The sequence below is a fragment of the Neodiprion virginianus genome, chromosome 2, assembly GCF_021901495.1.
Source record: "Neodiprion virginianus isolate iyNeoVirg1 chromosome 2, iyNeoVirg1.1, whole genome shotgun sequence".
Taxonomy (NCBI): domain Eukaryota; kingdom Metazoa; phylum Arthropoda; class Insecta; order Hymenoptera; family Diprionidae; genus Neodiprion; species Neodiprion virginianus.
The window spans coordinates 34,847,462-34,870,659 of NC_060878.1; the positions used below are offsets into that span (position 1 = coordinate 34,847,462).

Below are 23,198 nucleotides of genomic sequence, written 5' to 3' on the forward strand. Positions count from 1 at the left end.
CCGTATTATAAAATAAAATTTATACTTTTAATAATGGCCTTGATGTTACGCTTAATTTATACCTTTCACCCTTCAGTTAAAAATTGTCAAGTTAAGTTGAGAGGGTTCGTTAGATCCCTCCGTACACAGAATACGAGGAACTGACGATTGCGCTATAAGAAATGATTACACAAAGTCTATAGATATTGATTGCATATCAGATTCTGATAACATACCACTTTCGATTGTAATTAATGAGGTGCTCCAGATACTATTGAAAAAAACAAAGGGATCCTTACTCATAATTAATATATCACACTCTGATAATAGCTTTGATGTAGAAGATACAACTGACAGTGGGTACCGCCATCAATATCTATTGAACAAGCCAACCAATTCAGTGCTAATATTGAATGATCTGAATTTTAAATAATACTTGAGGTATCAGTAATTGAGTGACATACAGGCAACATTAAAAGGAAAGATAACAGAAAATAGTGCAATTAGTTGCACTATTAGTTGCAAGTTTGACATTTTTTGGATAACTATACCGCCGACTGATATCAGAGTGGTATTCAGCTTTCTAATACGAAGATTAAGGGATTTACGGTGTTGCACGGAGACAAAAGTTACTTGTTAACAGACTTGAAATAAAGTAACCACTTTATCAGTAATTGCGAGTTCGGTGTAGTTCAGTATCTCAAATTATCTCTGTGGGTGCAGGAAAGGAGGTACTAAATTAAACCTGCTACAGCATTGTAAAATTTCTCAGAGTTCAAATGTGCACCTCTTGAATAAATCATTTTCTATATTCTCTAATGATTTTCATTACAAAAGTGATCCAAAAAGGCTTGAAGAATAATCAAAAAAAATAATTCATGTAAGTACATATTATAATATATATGTATATACACTTTCAATTTTCGTTGTAGAATAAATTGCCTTTTAGTTTCTGGCATAGATTCTACTCAAACTTTGTTTATGTTGGCGTGTGAGTATGCGTTTATCCTGAATGATCCTTAATAAAGGATGAGAAATCGTGTCATCTCATAAAACAGGTATGTAGACGATTAGAAATACTATAATCACAAACACCCTGCAAGTTTAATTTACTGACACTTTTAATAAATACTTGGATTTTCCAACACGATCTACAACGCTCAGGAAGTGTTGCAATCGAATACTGAGGCCCTAATAAAACTACGATAAAACTATCATCTCGATAATAATGCAAAATTCAAGAAGTACGTTCATATACAATCATCGTCACAAATATAGAATGGAACACTACTTTATTTTCTACTGCATAAACCGTTTAAAACAATAAAACTATTTGCAACGGTTTCCTTTTTGAAAAGAACTCCCGCAGCTCTTGTTTTGTCTCAGACAAAGATGCAAACAAAATTGAGTCACATACATATAGATCGTTTTTTTTCGAATACCTGTCTTTTTACTTGCTTTTCAAGTATACACATAATTAGCAAATGACTCTGAACTCTGATTTCACAGCAAACCACTGGAGATAAAATATTGTTTTGCAAACAGCAATATTTAACTAGCTTATCCTATGCATGTTCCTGTACAGGGCTACTCTTCAGTTTCTCAGTTACATACTTACGCGACACTTATTAAATGAATGAGGAAATTTGTAATTACTTACAATATAAGTAAGCTGTACCCGGCTAATGGCTAGAAATATTCCAGATTTGGACAGATACCATGCAATATAGAGGTGTTTAGCACCGAAGGACTAGAACGGAACGAAGCAGAATAACGTAAAATTTTAATCAATGATTCTGCCGATATCATTGTTATCATCAAAATAATTGCTACTGATCGAAACCGGTCGAATCCGTTCATTGAAGGTGAATTTTTTGAATAATAAACAGACACATTTGAAGAGTTTAAATTGGTCGATTACAGAGTATGCATGTTATTATATTTCATCTCGCTCGTTTATTCGTTCCACGTCAAATACGTCATTAATAGCCAGCACCAACATGTATGAAAATCTACACATGTATTGAAAAGTGTACAACTTAGCTGAGGGCAATGTTCCTCGCTAATGATTTGGTACAAGATTCAATCAATTGATAATAATTGTCGAACGAGACAATCCGCTTATTCTTCAGTCAGTGGAGAATAAATGATATGACAGACACGCGTGTTACGAGCTGTCGTCCGCATGTTTGTACGAACGAATTGAACAAATACTCTACATAATATAACGAATATATTCCTAAATTTCAAACGCCAATCTACTTTAGTGTACCGCGGATTCAATTTTAACGACCATGGATTTAAAATTATTGAAAATTCATGTGGTGAGTAATAATTATCTGATAAATAATACGGCATCTGAATGCTTTGTAATATAATAATCCGACTGAAACGAACAACACCAAAAAAAGCAGACTGAAAAATGCCAACATTTTTTTTTGTCCCTGTATGTAGGTAATTTACGTTCAACTTATTCACGCCCTTAATTTGCAGCTTGACGTAATAAATCTTCTTGGGATGGACGTAATATACAAAACCTTGAGTCGCAAGAAGCAAATAGGATCTCCTCAGGAAACGAAATTAGCCAGATGCTTGTCAACTCTCGACTTAACGGCCCTTGGCATAGGGTCGACCCTTGGTGTAGGAATCTATGTCTTGGCGGGATCAGTTTCTCGGGATACCGCTGGACCGGCAGTTATCATATCTTTTGCCATAGCCGCAATTGCGTCAGTTTTCGCAGGTCTGATAACGTAACAGTTCAATACAGAATAAATTATGTGGTAAACTGCCTTAAGGACTCGAAGTAGCTTGTTAATTTTCTCAAGAATTTAATAACTCGAAATTTTTCAGAAAAACCATGTTACGAAGTTTAAAAATTTGAAAAAATAGGGCACGGTTTAACAGATTTATTCCGAAGTCTTATAGTTTTTGGAAGAGTTATACCTTAATTCGAGAGTTGCATAGACGGCTCAATTCTATTTCCGGAAAAGGTGCTGGTGAAACTCTTCCAAAGTTTGTTGAAACAAGTTAACGTCATCACGACACTCTTCTAATCCTTATCTGAAATCCAGCTATCTTACTGCTCTTTCGTAAGAAATGGAGATTATTGTACACTAGTTCAGGAATTGTTAATGGAAAAATTACGACTTTACCCAAAAGCTCATAATAAGACAGTCTCACAATTCAAACAGATCCGGGATGCCCGCTTAACGACGACGGAGTATGTCGATCCTCATGGTACGATAAAAATTAACGCGTTCACTTTACCTCTTTACAATTAGTCTCATACTAGCAGGTTTCTCTAAATACGAATCGAGGTGCACACCGTTAGTGCAAACGTTCGAAACAGGGTACTTCGGTAAAGCTGAAAGATGGGAACCAAAATTTTGGGAAAAGACTGCTTTTGAAATTGCAGTAGAGGAATTTAGTAAATCTTGAACAACGATCCTTAATTTATTTTAATTTACGAATCCCATTCGAACTTATTACTCAAGGTTCAAACGACATCCAAAAATTCTCTCGTAATCTATGATAGAAAACGAAATTGAGAATTCTTGAAATATTTGAAAAGATCATTTGCATTGTTGTGTGCTTGAATTATCACAACCCAAAAAAAATTTCAGGTCTTTGTTACGCGGAATTTGGTGCCAGGGTACCAAGAGCTGGATCCGCTTACGTTTACAGCTATGTTGCTGTTGGTGAATTCATAGCGTTCCTAATAGGATGGACTTTGATTTTGGAATATGTGATTGGCTCTGCCAGTGTGGTGCGTGCACTGAGTACCTACGTCGATGCCCTTTTCAATGACACTATGAAGACGACGTTTCAGAGTGCCATGCCTATTCAAATTGACTATCTCTCCGCATATCCGGACTTTTTCGCCTTTGGAATAACTCTGGTTTTCTCTGGTTATTACAACATATTTATATTCATCTAATCTATGGTCAGCTTCACCAATTTCTTTATCCGTTCTCCAATGTCCCTCTGAGGCAAAATGAATTCATTTATGCAATCAATTGGTTGAAGGTAATTGGCAGAATTGCCTTTGGTATGTGTGTCGTTGAAATTGGGTGGTCTTGAAATTTCGATAATTTTAGCTGCTCTGGCCTTTGGCGCTAAGGAGTCATCCCTGGCCAACAACATTTTCACCTTAATCAACTTGTCAGTTGTACTGTTTGTCATCATTGCTGGTTCGTTCAAAGGTAACGCTATTCGTACTATGTGCAGCATGTATGTCAAACTTTTAAAGATATTGATGATATGTACCATTCTTGACTTCACTTGACACAAGCTTTGTTCAAGCTTTTTTTCCTCACATAACATATTTATGTCAAACTTTAAAGCTGACGCTGCGAATTGGAGAACCGAAGTGGAGTGTACCGAGTCAAGCTGTCCGTGGGGTACCGGAGGTTTTGCTCCGTACGGCATATCGGGCATCATAACTGGCGCAGCAACCTGCTTCTATGGTTTCATTGGATTTGACTGCGTCGCAACCACAGGAGAAGAGGCAAAAAGTCCGCAGAAATCCATACCAATTGCGATTGTTGCTTCTCTGACAATTGTTTTCCTTTCGTACTTCGGCATATCGGTAGTTCTGACAATGACTCTTCCCTATTACGACCAGAATGCCGATGCCCCGCTGCCCCATCTTTTTGAGACGATAGGATGGAATTGGGCTAAATGGGCAGTTTCTGTAGGGGCAATTTGCGGCCTGTGTGCAAGGTATGTATTTGTCAATGCTAAATATTCGTGATAAGACTGTTTGTTGTCGTTTGCGAGGAGGCAAAACCAATTAAGACAACCCAGAATTGCTTTAGGTGACAAGATTAAAATGTTTTCTCATCACAGTTTACTTGGCGCAATGTTCCCTTTGCCTCGAGTGATCTATGCTATGGCCTCAGATGGTTTGATTTTCAAGTGGATGGGGAAAATCGACTCCCGTTTTCAGACTCCACTTGCTGGAACTCTTTGTACTGGATTACTGACAGGTAATGAGGCTATTTTATATAATTTCTCTGATATAACTTTCCATGACCAAGTTTCGCGTACCACGTTAAAACGTGTCCTCAGGGATTCTGGCAGCAATATTTGAGCTAAAACAACTGGTTGACATGATGAGCATCGGGACTTTGCTAGCTTATTCGATTGTTGCGGCCTGTGTTTTAATTTTAAGGTAAGAATTGGTTGAGGTTGATTGAGTAACTATTCAAGATACTCCCAGAATCACTCACGTTGATTAAAAATGATGTACAATTGGTAATATAAATCCATTCAGGTCAACATTTACTTTTGATTCATTCAACAAATTTTAGGTACGAGGAGAGCGAGGCTTACGAAAAAAAAGATGATCGTACCCTGAAAAGCTTTACATTTATTGCAAAGCAATTTTTCAATGGAAATAAACTGCATCACTCAACGAGACTGACAGCAAGTCTGGTTACTTGGCTGGTATTTGCATACTGTAAGTTTTCTTAATTTCTCAACATTTATGAATTGAACCCTCAATTTGTCGAGATAAGGAAGCTTCCACTTCACTGATTTCAACTCTACAAAATCTAATCGTCTAACGTAAGTCCCCTTTTTCGACCACTGACAGTTGTACTCTGCGCATGTACATCAATGATGATTGTTTTTGCCGGTGACAAACTTTTAAACATTGAACCATGGGCGGTTGCAATTTTCGTACTTCTAATTGCAAGTCTAGTTAGCATTCTTGTCTCCGTGTATCTGCAGCCAGTGTCTGGAAGGAAGCTTAGTTTTTCTGTAAGTATTAAGAAGACAGAACAAATAAACTAACATGAGAATGTTTCTTTTTCTCAGAAGTTCAGTATAATTGAAAAACTTCATCATATCAATTAATTTCTAGGTACCTTTTGTTCCATTCTTGCCAGCTCTCAGCATTTTTATCAACATTTACTTGATGATGATGTTAGATAACATGACTTGGGTTCGGTTTGGTGTATGGATGGCCATCGGTGAGAATATTTTGATTTGTAAATAAATAGCTATGCTATATCAGATAAAACAGATGAGCAATTAAAAACGATTGGTTCACAATTACTGATTCAAATCTCTCGACAATTTGCAAAAAATCCAAAGTGATCAGCATTTTAAATAAGTTTTAAATCGAGTTGACACCTTAACAAAACCTTTTTCATTTACTGTAGGGCTTGCAGTGTATTTTCTCTACGGAATTAGGCACAGCAATCTTCGGCAAAAAAAAACTAATCCAGAAGCAACGTCTTGAAAAGGAGTTTGTACATGGAAGAGTTGTAGAATAGTGTAAACTGTGCTTCAACGTCTTTGGTAACTCCTCAAAGTATTATCACCATCAAATCGCCTGCATCTATAATTCCAAATGTAATCTTTATTGAACAAGTAATAAGTATATTTCCGTGGTGTAGAGCTGAGTTTAGGTGCGGGGATTTGGACCAACATAAAACGATACCGTTAAACTTTGTAATCATTTCTGTACAAAGTACACTTTTATTTCAATCTAACGCGGCTCAAGTTACTTTTCTGCAGTCGTTGGTTAAAGTTGATGAATTCGTTCATCAGAAGGTCAAGATCTAATTCTTCAGTCATATATTCGTGAACATGGATTGTAACTACATCGTTCAAGCGATCTAGCAGCATCGCTAATATTCAAGTCATTGAAACGAACTTAATTTTTCGAAACTGCAAATATCTGAAGTGTGGAATTCCACTTGCTACATTTCGCGATGGAATGCTCCACACCTACTATAGTGGTTTCATATTCTATGCAATAATATATTCCAAGACGTTTATCATATCGTCAAATTTTGTACGAATCAGAAACTTGTGATAAGACATTATCCACATTGTCCGACATGCAACAAATACCAATATTTTGATGCCATTCTTTCCCTCAAGGGCAATTTGTTGTCCTGGACTTATGGTTGAGAATTTAACGTAGTATTCTTGCTATTAATTAATTAAATTTATTAATCAATTTTTCTCGCCGGCGACGCGTTGCATATTGTACTTCGGTACTTCTGCTTGTCAAAATCGTATGACTTTGCCTATATCATTTGAAATTGTATACTAAATAACTATTCTCATTGGAAAATCATCGCCCCAGCAGATCTTAATATTGAAATTCATGTATTATATAGCCCTACTAGATTCACTATTTTCCTTAGAATAGCCAAATATTCGTTTTTAACATATTGCTTAATTAACCGAAAGTTAATTAGTACCAATGTTATAATATATTTCACTTGTATTTTCAACATAACGTTACTAGCTCCTCGTAAAACCAATCAGGAACAAGCAGAGAACGGAATGATTATTTATTTTTATATTCTTACGATTATGTGATATCGGAAATTCTATTATTTATCCTGTTCATAGAAATCCGAAAACGGATTTATTTTAATTTTACTTTTCATGCATATCTCCAAATACACTTAAAATTGTATTAACCCACAAATATCCAGCATAATTACACTGTTCCTTACCCATGTATATTTTTCCTTTATCCTGTCTGATTTTTGTTGAATAAATCAATATTCAATTGATATCATATGTAAACGCAATCATTTGACTTGTCTTGCCAATTTGTCGCTTCAACTTTTTCATCCGATCTAAGATAGTTAAAATAACTGTGAATAAGTTCCAACGTCCTGAGAAGGATTCCTACTTTCCGCATTTGTATTTCCGCTTTGTTCTTTCAATATCATTACAACTCACCTGAAAATTTCGAAATTGTACTCTTATCTAATATCATTACAGTAAGCAATTTGCACCAAATATTAAATTGATAAAAAAAATATGTGCACTATAACTGGAGTGTTACAGTAAATTTTTTAGCTTTTGTATATATTAACATAAATAATGTTTAATTTTTTGTATAAATATAAGTCACAGCATAGAAAAAATCTTAGTATTAATGGAATAATTGATTACTGCTTCAAAAAACTAGGCTTAAGAATGCTTTGAAACAATAACGTATGTGAAAAGGTTTCACGAATACACCTATAACTAATTTATACATAAATATATTCACTTATAAAATAGATTAATCTAGAATTTCTCATATTATAAAATAGGGCGTATTTTCTTCAGTCGTACCAAAACACTTTGGTTTTCAGCAAATAGATACATCGAAAAGTAACGGGTCGATCGACTTCTTGTAAAATTACGTAAGTAAGATCAGAAAGTGCGGGCGTTTGGCAAAATAAAAATTTTACAAGCTGAACAAAGATTTGAGATCATCCATCGATAACTTGGAGGCAGCTGCAGTACCTGCTCCTGTCAAAACTCCGTTTGCTATTTCTAGCTTTCTGTCTTGCAGTGCTTTAATCCTCTGCTCTACAGTGTCCAGACACATAAATCTGAAATAATTACTTATGTAGACTCGCATGTTAGTTTGCACAACGTATTCTCAAAAAATAATTCGTATGTATTACTTGTAAATGTAAACGCTTTTAGTTTGGCCAACTCTGTAAATTCGATCCTGTGCTTGCGCTTCCAATTGCGGATTCCAATGGATATCAAGCAAAAGTAAGTGATTGCCGCCAACCAAATTTAAGCCCACTCCGCCTGCAGTAAGCGATAGTAATAGAATTTGCGGTGCTGAGTCTATTGTATTGAACGACTCCACTATGCGCTACAAAAATTAAGAAAGTCGTTAATCCTATTTCCGAAGTAACGAGAACTCGGTCTGTTTAAATAAATATGTGATTTAGTAAAATATATCGTAACTACAGGCCTGGTTATCATTTTTTCCAACACAAACATCTTAAGGATTAGAAATAGAAATGTGTAGACCAAGATAGTTGGTGAAATACTCATGAAAATAAATATTAAAAATGTGTGAGAAAACTAAGAATATCATTGTAGCCAAAAAAAAATCACTGTGCAATATAAAAATAAGAAGTTTTTCAGACGTATAGACAAAAACTCTCAAATTGTACCTGCCGATTTTTTACGGGAATTTTTCCAGACAGGATATCATAAGTTGCTCCATTTAGGGTTTTAAGATGAGACCTCACAACTTCCAGCATACTGGTCCATTGTGATACTACTATCATCTTATCACCTTTATCCAGTATTTCTTGTATTGTGTGGAGTACAGCTCTCAACTAGAAAAGATATCATAAACATATGTATTCCATACGAATAACTCAGTAGATTATCTTAAGTGGCTTCTAGATTCTTGCAATTTTTGTGGGACTTGGGTTTACAATCTGTACGTATTAGACTGCTGAACTTTCACAAATATTTTGCAAATATGGTAATAAAACATTTCATACTTGTTGAACCTCCATATCTAAAAAATGGATTCATTATTTACTTTGGAGCTTTGCCGTGACGGATTAAAAACGGGATTGTTTGTGGTGAGTAAATTTTGCACCACTCTCCGATCGACACCAATCTCATTCGGATCAATATTTTCATCATCTTCAAGTTTTAAACCTCCAAGTCTAGACATTACATCAATACTTTCAGGTTTTTCATCAACAATATCATTTACTGTCAGGTCCTCTTGATCCAACATGGCGTGTATCAGCGCAGGGTGACAGCAGACCTGCCTTAATCTTAGTAGGAGAACTAAAATCTCATGAGCTTTGACATCGGCGTGCCTTGCCAACAGCTCATTTTGTACTTTCGTGAATTGTGTATCCTTTGCTGCAATTAAAGACTTAATATACAGAGTGTAAAATGATCATGAATGATCTGAACGCAATATTTGCGATTTTCGGTAATGAATGTGAAAATAAAACTTCAGGACAACTGCTAATACTTACGCGTTTTAAGAAATGATGGGTTATCAAACTTTCCGGAATGCATTTCATACATGTGATTTTTCTCAGCTCTCTGATGTAAAAACTGCGCAAAGAGGGTACGTGAAAATACCAAAACTTTTTCATACACCAGCTGCTCTTCAGGATCCAATTTAATGCGAATTTCATCCAGATTTTTATCTGGCAAAGAACCAAGGCCACCTTTAGCCTGTAATTCGACTTTAGTTCTGCGTAGCATCAGAGTTTTCATGACAGTAGCTAATCTTTCCTGCCCAGCAGCATTCTTATTATCTACCCATCGCTTCCAGACACGCAGGTCATCAAATGGTGAACATTTCAGAAACTTCAAAAGAGCATAAAGATCCAACTCCTTGTTTTGTATAGGTGTACCAGTCAAAGCCCAACGATAACGCCCAGACAGATGGCATACCGCTTCTGATTGCTGGCTTTTATGATTACGTACTATGTGAGCCTCGTCAAGAATAACTCTTTTCCAGTTGATCTATATTCAATGTAAAAAAAATAACTGGCATGATGTAAAGTATAAATATGAATGAAAATCACACTATAATAATTTCAGTAAAAAAAATTTTATTATAATAATGCTTACCTTGTAGAGGATGGAGTCAGCATTAACCTTATAATCTCTGCTAATTAAATTGTAAGTCGTGATAACTACATCATTCCTAGCCAAACGTCTTGGTACAGTTTCTCTGTTAGTTCCATGATACAATTCAACAGCTAGTATACCCCGTTTCACACGTGTTTTTATTTCAGTTTCCCATTGAGAAAGTAGCGAGGCAGGGCACACCACCAAAGTACCACCATAAGGTTCTGCACAAGAAAAATGAGCAATCATTTAATCATAGCGAAATTAATAAAAAGATTCTGGTGGGCTTAAAAAAAATATCAATTACTTACGGATAGTCTTTTTACGTTGTAGCCACGTGTCATCATCGTCTTCATCATTATCTGAATTTACATCCTTTAAAGATGACATAATTAGAGAAATCATTGTCAATGTTTTTCCCAGACCCATATCATCAGCTGAAAGTAATTATTTCACCATGGTACTTAATGTTTTAAGGAGTGAATCTTTTTTTGATAATTCAATATAAACATTAGCAGCTCAGAAATCAATACTTACCTAAAATTCCACCAGGGGGTTTTTGCTTCTCTCTCCAAAGAAGCCATGCGAGAGCATGTCGTTGATGCGGCATCAGGGAAATTTTTAGACCTTTTGGATCTTGAGCTTGCTCGTCTTCACTTGGACGAGCATTCAATGATCCGTGAAGATCTGCCAGCCTCTCTACAGTTAAGGCTTGCTCTTTTTCTTGCGTTGCAAGAGCTTTTTGGCCAAGTGGTTTGATTTCCATTGGACCAGATGGGTTTTTGACCAAAGATTGAAGGGAAGAAATGTATCCTTGTGCTGGTTTCGAGGGCTTGGGTGTACCTATCTTTGGAAGAGATTCCAATTCTTCTGACAACTTTTGGAGTTTTGTTTCATCAGTATCAATACTCCGTCTCAATTTTTCACCTTTATCTGGGAGCAAATCAATGTTTAAGGTATGAAGCACCATCTAAAATACAAAAAAGAAACCTGTTAATATATGCATAAGGCAGAAATTCTTCACTGTTCATACTTTCATCTCTAATTTTTCAAAACAGATATTTTAGCATTGAATGCTTTAGAATTTAGTTATTTGTAGAAATCAGAAATCCGAATATATTTGCATACTTGGTTGAATTACTAATTATACAAACCTTGGACTTTGCCAGTTGATTCTGAACCTTTTCTATATTAAAAGTGAGTATGGCTCGCTTTTGTGCAACAAGTGGATCTATGTTGCCAACCCCTACCTCACTTTTAATAAGAGAGAGAACCGTGGCAACATTCTCCGGATTTGAATTTAGTGCACACGAGCTGCTTACACTTGCATCAGATACAAGGTCGACATGCTGAACATCCGAATCATTAGATGTGCCAGTGGTGTCCGAGTCATCAGAAATATTTATAGAATTTTTATCGTCTTCTTCAGGCCAAGCCTTACCACTGACAATTTCTTCTTGCTCCGAGTGTGAAACTGTGCTTTCGTTTGATTCAAGGGACCGTGGCAAAACGCCATTCCCATTAAATGCAGATTTGCTGTTCTTCTTTTCATCAGATTTAGATGAGGATAACAAATAATTGTCTTCTTCAAGTACGGACACACTATCATCATGATCACAGTGGTTTTCACTTGAAGGGCTCTCTTGCAGACTAGAGCTGTCAGGAGTCACAGAAATAGGCCGAATCTGTTTGTCTTGTGTTTCAGACGAGTCTGCTATTTCTTCATAGGTATCATCAAATATTTTTTTTGCACCACGCTTCTTTGTCCAAATTGGTATGTCTGAATCTGAACTACTTTCTATGGAATGAGAAACGAAATTTGTACTTTAGTCATTGTAGATTATATCTTACAATCCCGAATGGTTCAAAACCAACTTATACAAATATTTAGTACATACCATCAAGTACATCATCTTTGCTGATCTGGGGGTCACCTTCACTGGATGTGATTGAACAATCTGAGCTGTTAGTCAAACGATTGGTGTTACGTCGATTCTTATTCCTGGTTTCCAAGGACGATCTGAAAAAAATGTTCTTTTCAATGGTTTCTTGATTGCAGAGCATAACAATCCTTAACTTACCCTAAAGGATTTAATGAGTGAGTGTGCGAGTTTAACAATTTTTTTTTTCATGTGATATAACTACAAATTAACTACTTTCGAACTTTTTTTCTCTACTTGTGCTAATATGTCGTGTCCTTTCTCTGGGCAAATAATTCTTTAAACTTATAATAGTTTAAATTGCTAACTAAACAATATTATTTGAAAACTCTGTAAATAGTATAAACTTCATGATCTATAATTGTGATATTATTAGTTAGCTCTCCCGTAAGATGGTATATAATATACCGCATGTATACGATTTTTTTTTTGTGTAGGCTTTGAGGAAGGTTGACCTGGCTTCATCCGAAACATCAGTCAAATTGAATACAAAACACTAACCGTTTATACCCACGAAATTTTTATTTCTTCTTCATTCACTTGGGCTGTGAGACCTTGCTTTTCTAAAAATTTCTATTTCAATGGGAAGTTACCTGACAGGTTTTCATGACTGAGTTTGCGAGTATTAAAATATGTGATATAAATGGCCGTATCTTTTGAGTTCGTTGACTTAGAAGCTCAAATTTTTTACGCCTCTAAGGGACCGAAGACCTTGATATTTGATTTTAATTTCAATTAGGTACCTCTACCCGTTCCCGAGAAAAATGATTTTGATAAACAGACAACAAAGCGATCATATAAGGGTTCCGTTTTTCCATTCCGAGATACGGAACCCTAAAAATGTAGGTGAAATGAAGGTAGGTTGTGGTCAATGTTCAGGATTCGAATGAAACAAAGCTTATTAAACATTGTACCTTGAGTCTTGGAGATCGTTTGTATCGTCGTCGCCGCTAGATTCGAGAACACAATACCCTTGTGCGTTGCTTCTGTTCGTGACGTTGCTCTCATCTTCGCTATCCGGAACCTCAAAAGACCGGAATGGCAAATCATCTTTAGATGAAGGTCTATCACCTTCTCGCCACTGAAAAAAGCTATCATCCATTGAGGATATAGTTCGGGTGAATATTTCTAACTGCAATCCGAATGTATCGTTATATTCGGTTTATATATGGACACTCTGTGATCCGCGTCGCGATTTCATACATTTGCTTGCAACCATTTGTAACGACAATGCACGACAACGGTAAATTTAAACAGATTTGAAAATAGCGATGTGAACGCCGCCGCCACCATTGAATATTCCAATATTGAATCTCCATTTACTCGACCTACAGGCGGACTTGTAAGCGTAGGACGATGTCTCGATAGTCTGCTAAAAATCCACAAGATGACGTTATGGCAGATGATCTGAGACGGCGAATACGGATCCGACTCTACTTCCTCTTTTTTAAGGTATATAGTCATTGACCAAGGATAATAAATTGTGGCATTGTGTACTGTTGTTAAAATAATTTCTACAGTTGGTTTAAGTGCCCTGAATTCTTAGTTACCTTCGTTCTAGCAGTTTACTTTATGTTGTTCACAGTTTCGGGAACAATGCATGTCCCATTCGTGTAGAACAAACGTCTTAATACAAGAAACAGTGAACTAAACAGAAAGACAGAATATGGCTGCTGCCGCTGCCGCCGCTCTGCTCGATGAGCTCATGGGAAGAAATCGAAATGTTCTTCCTAACGAGAAGCCTAAAGAACTTAATTGGGAGGATCCGGAGGTACGTTGAACTATTATTTTTTATCATTGTTCACTAAACATCATTAATCATGTTCCTGCTGATTGCCAATTCCACGGGGGACTGTCCAGGTCCAATGTTACCACACCACTTTTGATTGTGGCTATCAATTTGAATTATAAGAATAGATAATGTTCTCTAATTTAGACTGTGATTTAGACGAAACACACAAAAAAGGTCCTTATACCGTTTAACCATTATTTTAAATTCTGCTGTTTCATTACAACAGATGACTTCAGCTGCACCCTATGTGCATTCATTTGCCAAAAAATGACTGCCTGTGTTTTGATTTTTTTCTGATATTGAAAAATAAAAAGTTTGCTTCTTGTAGCTAATGAATTCCATCCATTGTTCCTGTTCTTCTATGAAAATTTAATTTATCAAGCTATATTACGTAAGAATTATACGTGCCATTGCTTTATTTGACATTTTAATCTGTATCCTATTCTAGACTTCTACGGAACTTGAATTCATTTGAAAAACCATTTCAGCATGGCACTTGAGTAAATATGTATTTCTTTGCGTTTACAGAAAACTCACTATCTGTTATTTACAATATCATGTTTAGCATAAAACTATTTTTACTTTATATTATAAAATTCAAATGATTAGTAATGTTGAAATGTTATTGATATGTTTCAGTTCTGCAAGTTATATCTGGTGAAGTTTTGTCCTCACGATCTTTTTGTGAATACACGAGCTGATCTTGGTGCATGTTCTCGTGTACACGACGATGAAGCAAGAGAATTGTTTGAAAAAGCGGCTTATTCATATAGGAAACAACAATATGAGGATGAATTCATCAGATTCTGTCAAAGTATGCTTAACGAAGTTGAGCGCAAAATCATAAAAGGAAAACAGCGGCTCGCATTAATTGGCAGAACTGAAGCGGTATCAAAGTTATCAAATATAGTTGGCTAAGAGATATCTGTTACCTGTGAAATTGTTCAATTCATCTGATTCTTATTGTGATTGTTCACATTTGTCTATTGATTTAATCTGTTAGGCAAATTTGAGACAGCAAAAAAAAATCAGTATGAAATTACATAAGACTGTGCATATGAAAAACAAGAAGTTCTTTTTATAAGTGATGCTGCTAACGTCTGTGCTAATCAAAGTTTATTCACAGCCTACATTGACTCCAGCCCAAACACAACGAAATGAAGATCAAATTGCACTTCTCACAGAAAAGATTAATAAATTGGTAGAAGAAGCTGAGCAGAGCGGAATTCAGGGAAACGTTGAACAAGCTCAGGGACTCATGCGCCTTTGCGATCAACTGAAAGAAGAACGGGAGACTTTACGTAAATCTAATGATAATAGCCATTATAATCAAGTAAGAGGACATTTAGTATTTAATATTATCATATTCTGTATTTGGGTTCTATTATACTGTACGAACTATTTTTTGGTTTATATATATTAAACTTCAAGCAGATTCGAATACGAATCCCATTGTCCAAGTAAACAAATTAACGTTATTCAAAGGCTTGAAAGTCTTGTTGCAAACGCGTTTTCAGTTTGTGATAGTTGTTAAATACTTTTGCTTCTACTTCAGACTGCGGAGCTAGCAGCAGCACAGGAAAAGCAAATGGAGGTGTGTGATGTATGTGGTGCATTCCTTATTGTTGGCGATGCTCAACAAAGAATTGACGATCACCTTATGGGAAAACAGCATGTTGGGTATGCACGATTAAAAAGTGCTCTACAGGAGATAATGGTACATTGTATATCCTTACGTTTCAATTGAGCTGGGTAGAAAATGCGTTATATTTGACGCAATTAAACTACTTATTCGGAAAATGTTATGGTTCTCTTGTTTCTCGCCATTTACAGAGTAAACGCGAAAAGGCACGAGACGAAAAAGAGCAGAAGAGGGATGAAGAAAGGAAACAAAGAGCACGTATGAATGAAGAAAATGACAGAAGAAGGCAAGACAGGGAGAGGGACAAACGTCGTCGACGAACTGATGACGATAAAAGTAGACACGGTTCTGGTAATTATAGGTAAGATAGTTATTATAAAAAGTTTAATACTTGCTTCATTATTTCTCAGGGAAAAGCCAAGTTTCAAAATTTGGATCCCATGTTTTCTAAACGAATGTTCTAATATGTGATTTCAGAAATTCAGGGCAACGTAGTAGAAGTAGATCCGCAGACAAGCATGAACGCCACAGAGATGAAGACAATCATCGTCGTCACAATAGGGACAGAGGTAATTGCTGAGAGCATCTGTGTCTACTGTAAACAAATCTTCGTTTATTTCTTCATATTCGAGGCTAAAATATCATGTTACTTGTGTAGATTATTCATGCATTACTAACTCAGAATTACTCCTAATCAGGGAGCCGTGATCATCGCAGTTCTAGTCACCACAGTCGACGACGACATCGTTCAAGAAGTCGAAGTCACAAGTAACTACTTTCCTCTTGATTGGTTAGTGAGTCAGAAGTAAGCCAGGTATGCACTAAATAATAAATTCTTAACAACACAATTATTATACAGGTTCATACCAGGTGAGTTTCATTAAGTCATACAATTTGTATGTTATTAATATGTGATAAATTATCGATTCACAGTAAGTATCGTTCACTGCACAGGTATCAATCATGTGAAAGATGGATATTGTTTGTATTTCGGAAGTTAAACAATTGTAAAACGAACTAGACTGTAAGGAAATTGTGAATATATTATCAAAAAAAAAAAAAAAAAATAGCCTATGCCACTTCGTGTTTTTATTGTGATAAATTCTTTTTAATTTTTATTTTTTTTTTTCAATTTTTATTTGCTACTCTCTTTTTATACCATTACAGACATTCGTGTTTTCATTTAATAAACTGAACTAAAAACCTTCAGTGCGCAACGAGACAAATATTTGTCAATCATGAAATCCATGAAAGCGAATGTCCCGATGTATCCCGTCTGTATTCATTTCTCAACAGTACGATTTTGGGTTTTTTAGTACTCATTTAGAATTGAATTAGTGAAAACAATATTGAGTATTTTAAGTGGGATCATTTCAAATTCATGCTATTCAATGCTTCTGTATCGCGCTGAATAGAACTTGCATGTCAGATTCTAAAATGTGAATGTAATACAAAACACTTGCTAAAGCTGGAGAAATTTTAATTCTATCCGACTCACTAACGACTGACAATGTACAGCTCAATTCGCAGTCTTGGATCTTAAAGTCGCATCACAGCAGCAAACATACCGTTTAAACTATTATGTTTCCACATGCATGTTCCACATTCTGATTCATGACCCTAAAGTGTATTACCGTGTGATGAAGAACAGAGACTGCCCGTTGCAATTTTGTGATATGTTGATGATTTGAGCAGAGCATACTCTCATCCATTGCGATTGCTACGTAAAAGTTTACGAATGGTTGCTTTTGATATTCATGTTTTTTTATTTCCACATTTTCCACATAGTATGTTGTATTTTTCTTTTTTTCCAACGGCTTGTGAGGTGGCAAAGAAGAAGAATTGTCATTCAGACTTTTAACTTGGCTAGTACTTTTTTTACAAACGGATTCCTTTTCTAACACATTGCATAAGATTTCGTATCTACTACTTGAGTTCTGCGGATACTTTATAAAATCTAAAATATGTAAAATTATTAATTGAATATCAATAGTGTTAAAATCGACAAAAGATGCTTGAAATTACTTGAGAATAATTGATGGGATATCATTCAAGATATCCCTGAGAATTATAAGTGCTTGTTGAAATCTGATTTGAGAGAAGGTAAAAATTTTCATGAATTGCTATTTAATTAACGTTTAGTACTCCAATTTTTTTCTTCAAGTTAATTTCAGTGTAATGAGTGATGAAAGTGACTTAACCAGGTATCTAAAGCAGACAAACTGCGGAAACGTTATAAATTTGAGACTAATTATTCAATTATTTTACTGTGAGAAAATGAAATAATTTAGATAACTCGTTAATATTTAAAAAATATACGCACATGAAAGAGTTGAGAAGACTGATTGAATGGTTTTCATGTTAATTGTCACGTCATTCAAATTTACTGAACTTATTTGTTTATATCTTTTTAGTTTAAAAGATCAAGTGTACACACACACACCCCTTTATTTTTGGCCCAAACGCTAATGAATTTCTATAAATAATAGTAGACGTAAAATTAACGATCTAACCATTCATTTTCTGGATAAGTAAAAAAATGCCGGTGATGTAGTGAAAGGTTTGCTGTAAATTCCTAGTTGTTATTTATGTATATTTAAGTTGGTTCACTGCTCTATTGACCATGCAAAGCATGTGTAATCCGTGTCTCATCAGTTTTGTATTTAACCATTCTGTGCTAACAAACAATTCAGTGGTACTGATATATTGATGGTAAAAATAACGACAATTCTCCAAATATTTACACTGAAGGTTTTCATACTAAGTGCGCGCGTTACGATTGTTAAGAAGTATGTTTCTTTCATATTATGTAAAGTCTGGTGTGCATATAGAAAATGGAAAACTGATTGCAACTGCTACAGCAGTAAGATTCTGCGATTGTAGGAGCGTACTCGTTGACTGCCTTATATGCGAAGATTCATGTGACTGGTGGTACCAATCATACGTGAATTGTCACTGGTAATCAGTAATTTTTCGAACTCATGAATAATTTACATTGTGACTCGTTTTTTCTTTAAAAACTTTTTCTTTCTTACACCTTACAATATTGAATCAATAATTATCTATTTTCAGAATGAAGATACAACACGAAGATGCGTACATCACAGGCTGTAAATTCGTTCATGCTGCTTAATATAATTTTGAGGTAAAAATTTTGCATAATCTATAATTTAAGATTTCAATTAATATAAATTTTGTACAAATGCCAGCAACACGAGGGCTTCTAAAGTTACAACGTTAATGAACAGTTTCTTCCACCATAAAATTCATTTTGATATTATCCGTCTGGGAATTCGTCAACTATACTGTTACTCTAATTGAACAGACTCTTGTTGATATATAAATGTTTATATAGAACAATTGTTAGTTTAAATTACTGTTGCATAAAAAAATTTAAACAAAAACAATTTATCGAGTTCAATGATCTATCAGTTCAATTGTAATGCTTAAATCGACTGTTGTCTTAAATAAATACACAATATTATACAAATGTTTTCAGTTATTCTCATGTTCTAATCATCGCAGCTTGTACTGTGCAGCCTAGTTGTACGAAGAACGACAATATATGGGATAATTGTATGCTGGTACCCAAGAAAGTTGTCTAGGGTCTGCAAAGTCACACGCAATTTTTGTGCCTGTTTATTTCGATCAGTGAATACATTCTTGGACATTATTATATGCTCAAATAAATTTCAATTGCATCGTGCGTTGTATACTTAGCACTGACTTGCTTCCGTTTCTAAGGCCACGTACTCAACACAAAGAAGCTATCATGTTTGAAAGATCATAGAATTAGTAGTATATGCCTAAATTAATAAAAACCGGCACAGCATTACATACGTTGGGTGGTCTATCGTAAGGCGTAATTAAACCAAAAAGTTGAACAAACGGCCGCAAAGCTAAGGCTACCAGTTCAGAGACAAAAATTTTGGCTGCGCGTATACATGAGACATGGAGCCTAGAGTAATTCAGAGAGACGAAGATAAATCATAAAATGTCCGATATAAAACTTGTTATTGCATTATTGTGCAAAGATCTCCGGCAAGCCGTTGAGGCGACGCTTAAACCTGAGCATTTCAGGTTATCAAAGTTCAACGAGAATACAGACAATACTGTAAGCTTGCTTTAAATCGCTATTTGAAATTAATTTTTGAGGTTATGTTAGGTTTTCTATCGTAAATGCGGCCATCACTTTTCATTCTTTATTTTATCAGGTTATTGAACTATGGAAAATTTTGTACCAATTGAGTTCTTGCGCTGCAAAAGAAATTCCTGGAAATATTTTATTGAATGATTATGGTAGGCAAATTGTCGTATTAATTATTTATGATATTATAATATTGATAATTATTGGTCATGAATGAGCCACCTGAATATTTTTATAGAACTACTGAAACGCGGTAATTTTTAAGCCACCGGCAACAAACATGCAACAATCAAGAGTCCATGATTACAGTTGGGGCTAGCATTTCTGTCACCACTCTGAATAGTTCCAAATAAAACCACTAGGTTTAGTTCTTTGTCCAAATACCGGGAAAGATTTTTATCATTGCCTAAAAAATTTTACTATTTACTTTTTGAAAATCAAATACATTGAATCATCAATAACTCTCCGTTTCGATATCTGTGCCATAACATTTTGTTTCATTGCTTGTTCCATCAACGATATATTGTTAATAGCTAAGAATTGATAAATAATTATCTATGTAAAGTTCAACAGAAAATTTCGACCTAGCAAATAGATTTTTAACGGCACATACGTATTGATTGTTATTAAATTGCAGATGATGTTACCTTTGTAAAATTATACTTTGCTTACCTCCAATATCCTGTTCCCGAGTTCTATACATTGTCATTAGATCAAGGAAGTAGCCGTGAATTGTTAATAGCTTTTGCGTGGCTTCTTGCTACTCAAAATGCTCTAACTGTAGCAATTGATAAAAAAATTGCGAGTAGTATTTTGGCAGAGGAATTCACTGACAATCATATACAAAAGGTAAATACACACACTAATTAAATACAAAATGAGATTTACAATTCACCATGTTTGAAAATCGAAACACAATCAAATTTATTCATTTTAGACAGTGAATATCACTAACTGGGAAAAAACATTATCGACAAAGGCTCAGTTAAATAGGATAATTCACGTATGTGGGCAAATAAACTACAACATTAAAGCAATTTTAGAATTGGTGAATGAAAAACTGAAGCTCACTACAAAAGCGCATGCAGCTAGTATAAATGTGTGCAGTTTGCCACATTTGAGCGTTTCTGAAATGGCAATTACAAAGAGGCTTGCTTTGAACAAATCTGATAGCGACCAACACCGCATTCAACAGTTACACGAACTTGCATCTGTACTAGACACTCATGTTAAATGGGAAACAAAGCGACACATATTTTTTGATTGGATGGTAAATAATCAGCATGGGCTTACTTTGATACAATTTGAAGAGCATAAATTATAGTTGTAGAAAAATTGATCAAATATTCATCAAGACATTGTGTTACAGGTCACAGTAATAGAGGAGCAGAAAAAGTCTCAAATCGAGACTCCAAACTGTAAGAAATCTGATATTGAGTTGTCAAAATTTGTGTGCCTCTTACGCCACATAGTAAAAAAAAATATTCACAATCTGAAGCATGAGGATAAAATTTCGTCAGATTTGTCCTATAGATCGGATTGTGTTTCACGACTACTGAGAATGCAATCCGAACACACCGAAGCAGAAACCTGGCTTTCGGGTGTAAAGCTACAACTGGAAAGCGAAGAGGCCATGACAAAAAAGCAAATGGACAGATTGGTTATCGAACTCAAGAAAATGCTGAAATTAATACCTCATTGCGTGCAAATCTAACTTCAGTGTTATATGTTGGCCGAAAATTATGGATGCGGATTTTTTGTTTTATTACAACTCATAAAATTAGTTATCCAGAAAATGTTTAGCAAGTTTGATAAATGCACCCCAACATAAAGATAATAATAATTTAATATTACCATTAAACTTTCATAAAAAAGACTGTCACTTATGAATAGGTCTTTTTACTTCGAAATAAAAGAAACTCAGTAGTCGCAGACTATTATTGAATTGTTTGATATGACGTCGATAAAAGACCTGATTTGTCCGATCACTCGACGAGTCAATAATTTTTTCCATCATGAAAGAGAACCATGATGCAATCATCAATCACAGTAAACAGTTATGTGAGATATTATATACATATGAATTAAATCAGAAGTTGAATTCAGTAGCATATTTAACCTCAGAAGGTCTATCATTTAGCTATTCAGAGTACATCCATGTAAGTATAGCAAAAATTGGGAAATGCCTCTTGGTCACCGTTTATAATTAATCATCATTGGTATTAAAAGTCGTGTGTGTCCAAGAATGATTCATCCGTTCTTAAACAAACGAAATTGACTACCGAAGACCTAAAGAGCATGAGTACATCGGTATGTATTAAAACATACGTTAGCATTCGTCACGGGATAGTACAGTTAGTTTAATGGGTAATCTGAATTTCAGGCATGATTCATACCTCATTGCAATTATGAGCAGTTTCAACTTCGTATGTCAGTATAGGTTGTCAGATTTCACGAATAAACCGGTGGGTACGTCAAATGTATGTTAACGTAGGCACAAACAGATATAGTGTTCAGTATAATCGTTAAACCAACTATCCAAAATTAATGCCGGGATTGCACACAGATTTCTAATTTAATTTCTTTCCATTTTGAGGAACTTTTCAACGTACAAGTAACGAAAATTAAGCGGGATATCCGAATTTCCAGATACCAGACGTGTACACAATACGATTATCAAAGAAATTTACCATTTATAATAGTGTCTGAATTATTCGATTCATAGGATGAAAATAGTTTATACCAGATACTATCCTGAGAGAGTATTTAAAGCCGTTAATTTCTGTACACTTTAAAGTAGTGATATTAATTTTTCTCGCAATCTCACCTGTCACATCGTCTTTGCCAAGTGAATACACCTGAAAAATTTTTACAATGTATAGTACAAGGTCAGGAAATGTACTACAATATCATGTAGGGCTCACGTGGAAATATTTAATTCAGAGTTTCATAAGACACGTTTCAGAGGGAATCATGAAGCTAAGACACTTAAAGTCATCATGACTCAAAAATTTTGATTAACAGAAGAGTGTGCGTGAAAAAACCAATTACAAGGTCAGATTTTCAGGTAAAAAAACAGTTTCAAACTTAGTTGGGTTAGTTCAACTGAATTAAAAATATTCACTATGGGATCAATAATAGAGACGGTTTTGTGCATTGTGTTATCTTTTGTTGCTGTAATTCTCTATCTAGCAAAAGTAGCTTCAAGTGTTATTCCAAACTCGAATAAGCAAAAATTAGATTCAATCCTTGCCATTCGATCAGGCCCAATGGTTTATGATCTCTTTTGCAGTCATTTGCATCTTTGAGAGACTTTTC

The 23,198-nt window shown here is 35.1% G+C and overlaps 3 protein-coding genes across 11 annotated transcripts; 2 read left to right on the plus strand and 1 right to left on the minus strand.

Annotated features, from left to right (window-relative positions):
- The first annotated feature begins 165 nt into the window (after positions 1–165).
- Positions 166–8,170, plus strand: LOC124298394 (cationic amino acid transporter 2). 3 transcript variants are annotated; one of them, XM_046750319.1, is made up of 12 exons: positions 2,143–2,170; positions 2,247–2,303; positions 2,473–2,719; positions 3,603–3,887; positions 4,077–4,181; positions 4,323–4,701; positions 4,828–4,967; positions 5,050–5,152; positions 5,292–5,440; positions 5,576–5,742; positions 5,846–5,954; positions 6,147–8,170. In XM_046750319.1, the coding sequence occupies exons 1-12, from the start codon at positions 2,165–2,167 to the stop codon at positions 6,224–6,226; spliced, it is 1,827 nt and encodes a 608-aa protein (XP_046606275.1). In that variant the 5' UTR covers positions 2,143–2,164; the 3' UTR covers positions 6,227–8,170. The 3 variants fall into 3 exon arrangements, with proteins under 3 accessions (XP_046606277.1, XP_046606275.1, XP_046606276.1); XM_046750321.1 differs by lacking the exons at positions 2,143–2,170; positions 2,247–2,303 and adding an exon at positions 166–859; XM_046750320.1 differs by having other exon boundaries at positions 2,143–2,303.
- LOC124298391 (transcription termination factor 2) lies at positions 7,890–13,584 on the minus strand. Its single transcript, XM_046750310.1, has 11 exons — positions 13,214–13,584; positions 12,258–12,379; positions 11,514–12,157; positions 10,897–11,329; positions 10,671–10,796; positions 10,360–10,583; positions 9,753–10,251; positions 9,299–9,633; positions 8,919–9,086; positions 8,412–8,611; positions 7,890–8,336 (listed from the first exon to the last, which is right to left on the minus strand). The coding sequence occupies exons 1-11, from the start codon at positions 13,399–13,401 to the stop codon at positions 8,189–8,191; spliced, it is 3,087 nt and encodes a 1,028-aa protein (XP_046606266.1). The 5' UTR covers positions 13,402–13,584; the 3' UTR covers positions 7,890–8,188.
- An 85-nt stretch (positions 13,585–13,669) lies between these two features.
- On the plus strand, positions 13,670–23,084 carry LOC124298397 (luc7-like protein 3). 7 transcript variants are annotated; one of them, XR_006906797.1, is made up of 10 exons: positions 13,759–14,070; positions 14,731–14,979; positions 15,218–15,424; positions 15,647–15,808; positions 15,925–16,094; positions 16,211–16,302; positions 16,432–16,501; positions 18,806–18,878; positions 19,233–19,847; positions 20,518–20,623. XR_006906797.1 is itself a non-coding variant. In XM_046750333.1 (9 exons), the coding sequence occupies exons 2-9, from the start codon at positions 13,966–13,968 to the stop codon at positions 18,864–18,866; spliced, it is 1,116 nt and encodes a 371-aa protein (XP_046606289.1). In that variant the 5' UTR covers positions 13,670–13,751; positions 13,885–13,965; the 3' UTR covers positions 18,867–19,223. The 7 variants fall into 7 exon arrangements, 5 of the variants coding, with proteins under 5 accessions (XP_046606289.1, XP_046606288.1, XP_046606291.1 ...); XM_046750333.1 differs by lacking the exons at positions 19,233–19,847; positions 20,518–20,623 and adding an exon at positions 13,670–13,751 and having other exon boundaries at positions 13,885–14,070; positions 18,806–19,223; XM_046750332.1 differs by lacking the exon at positions 20,518–20,623 and having other exon boundaries at positions 19,233–19,906.
- Positions 23,085–23,198: the final 114 nt, after the last annotated feature.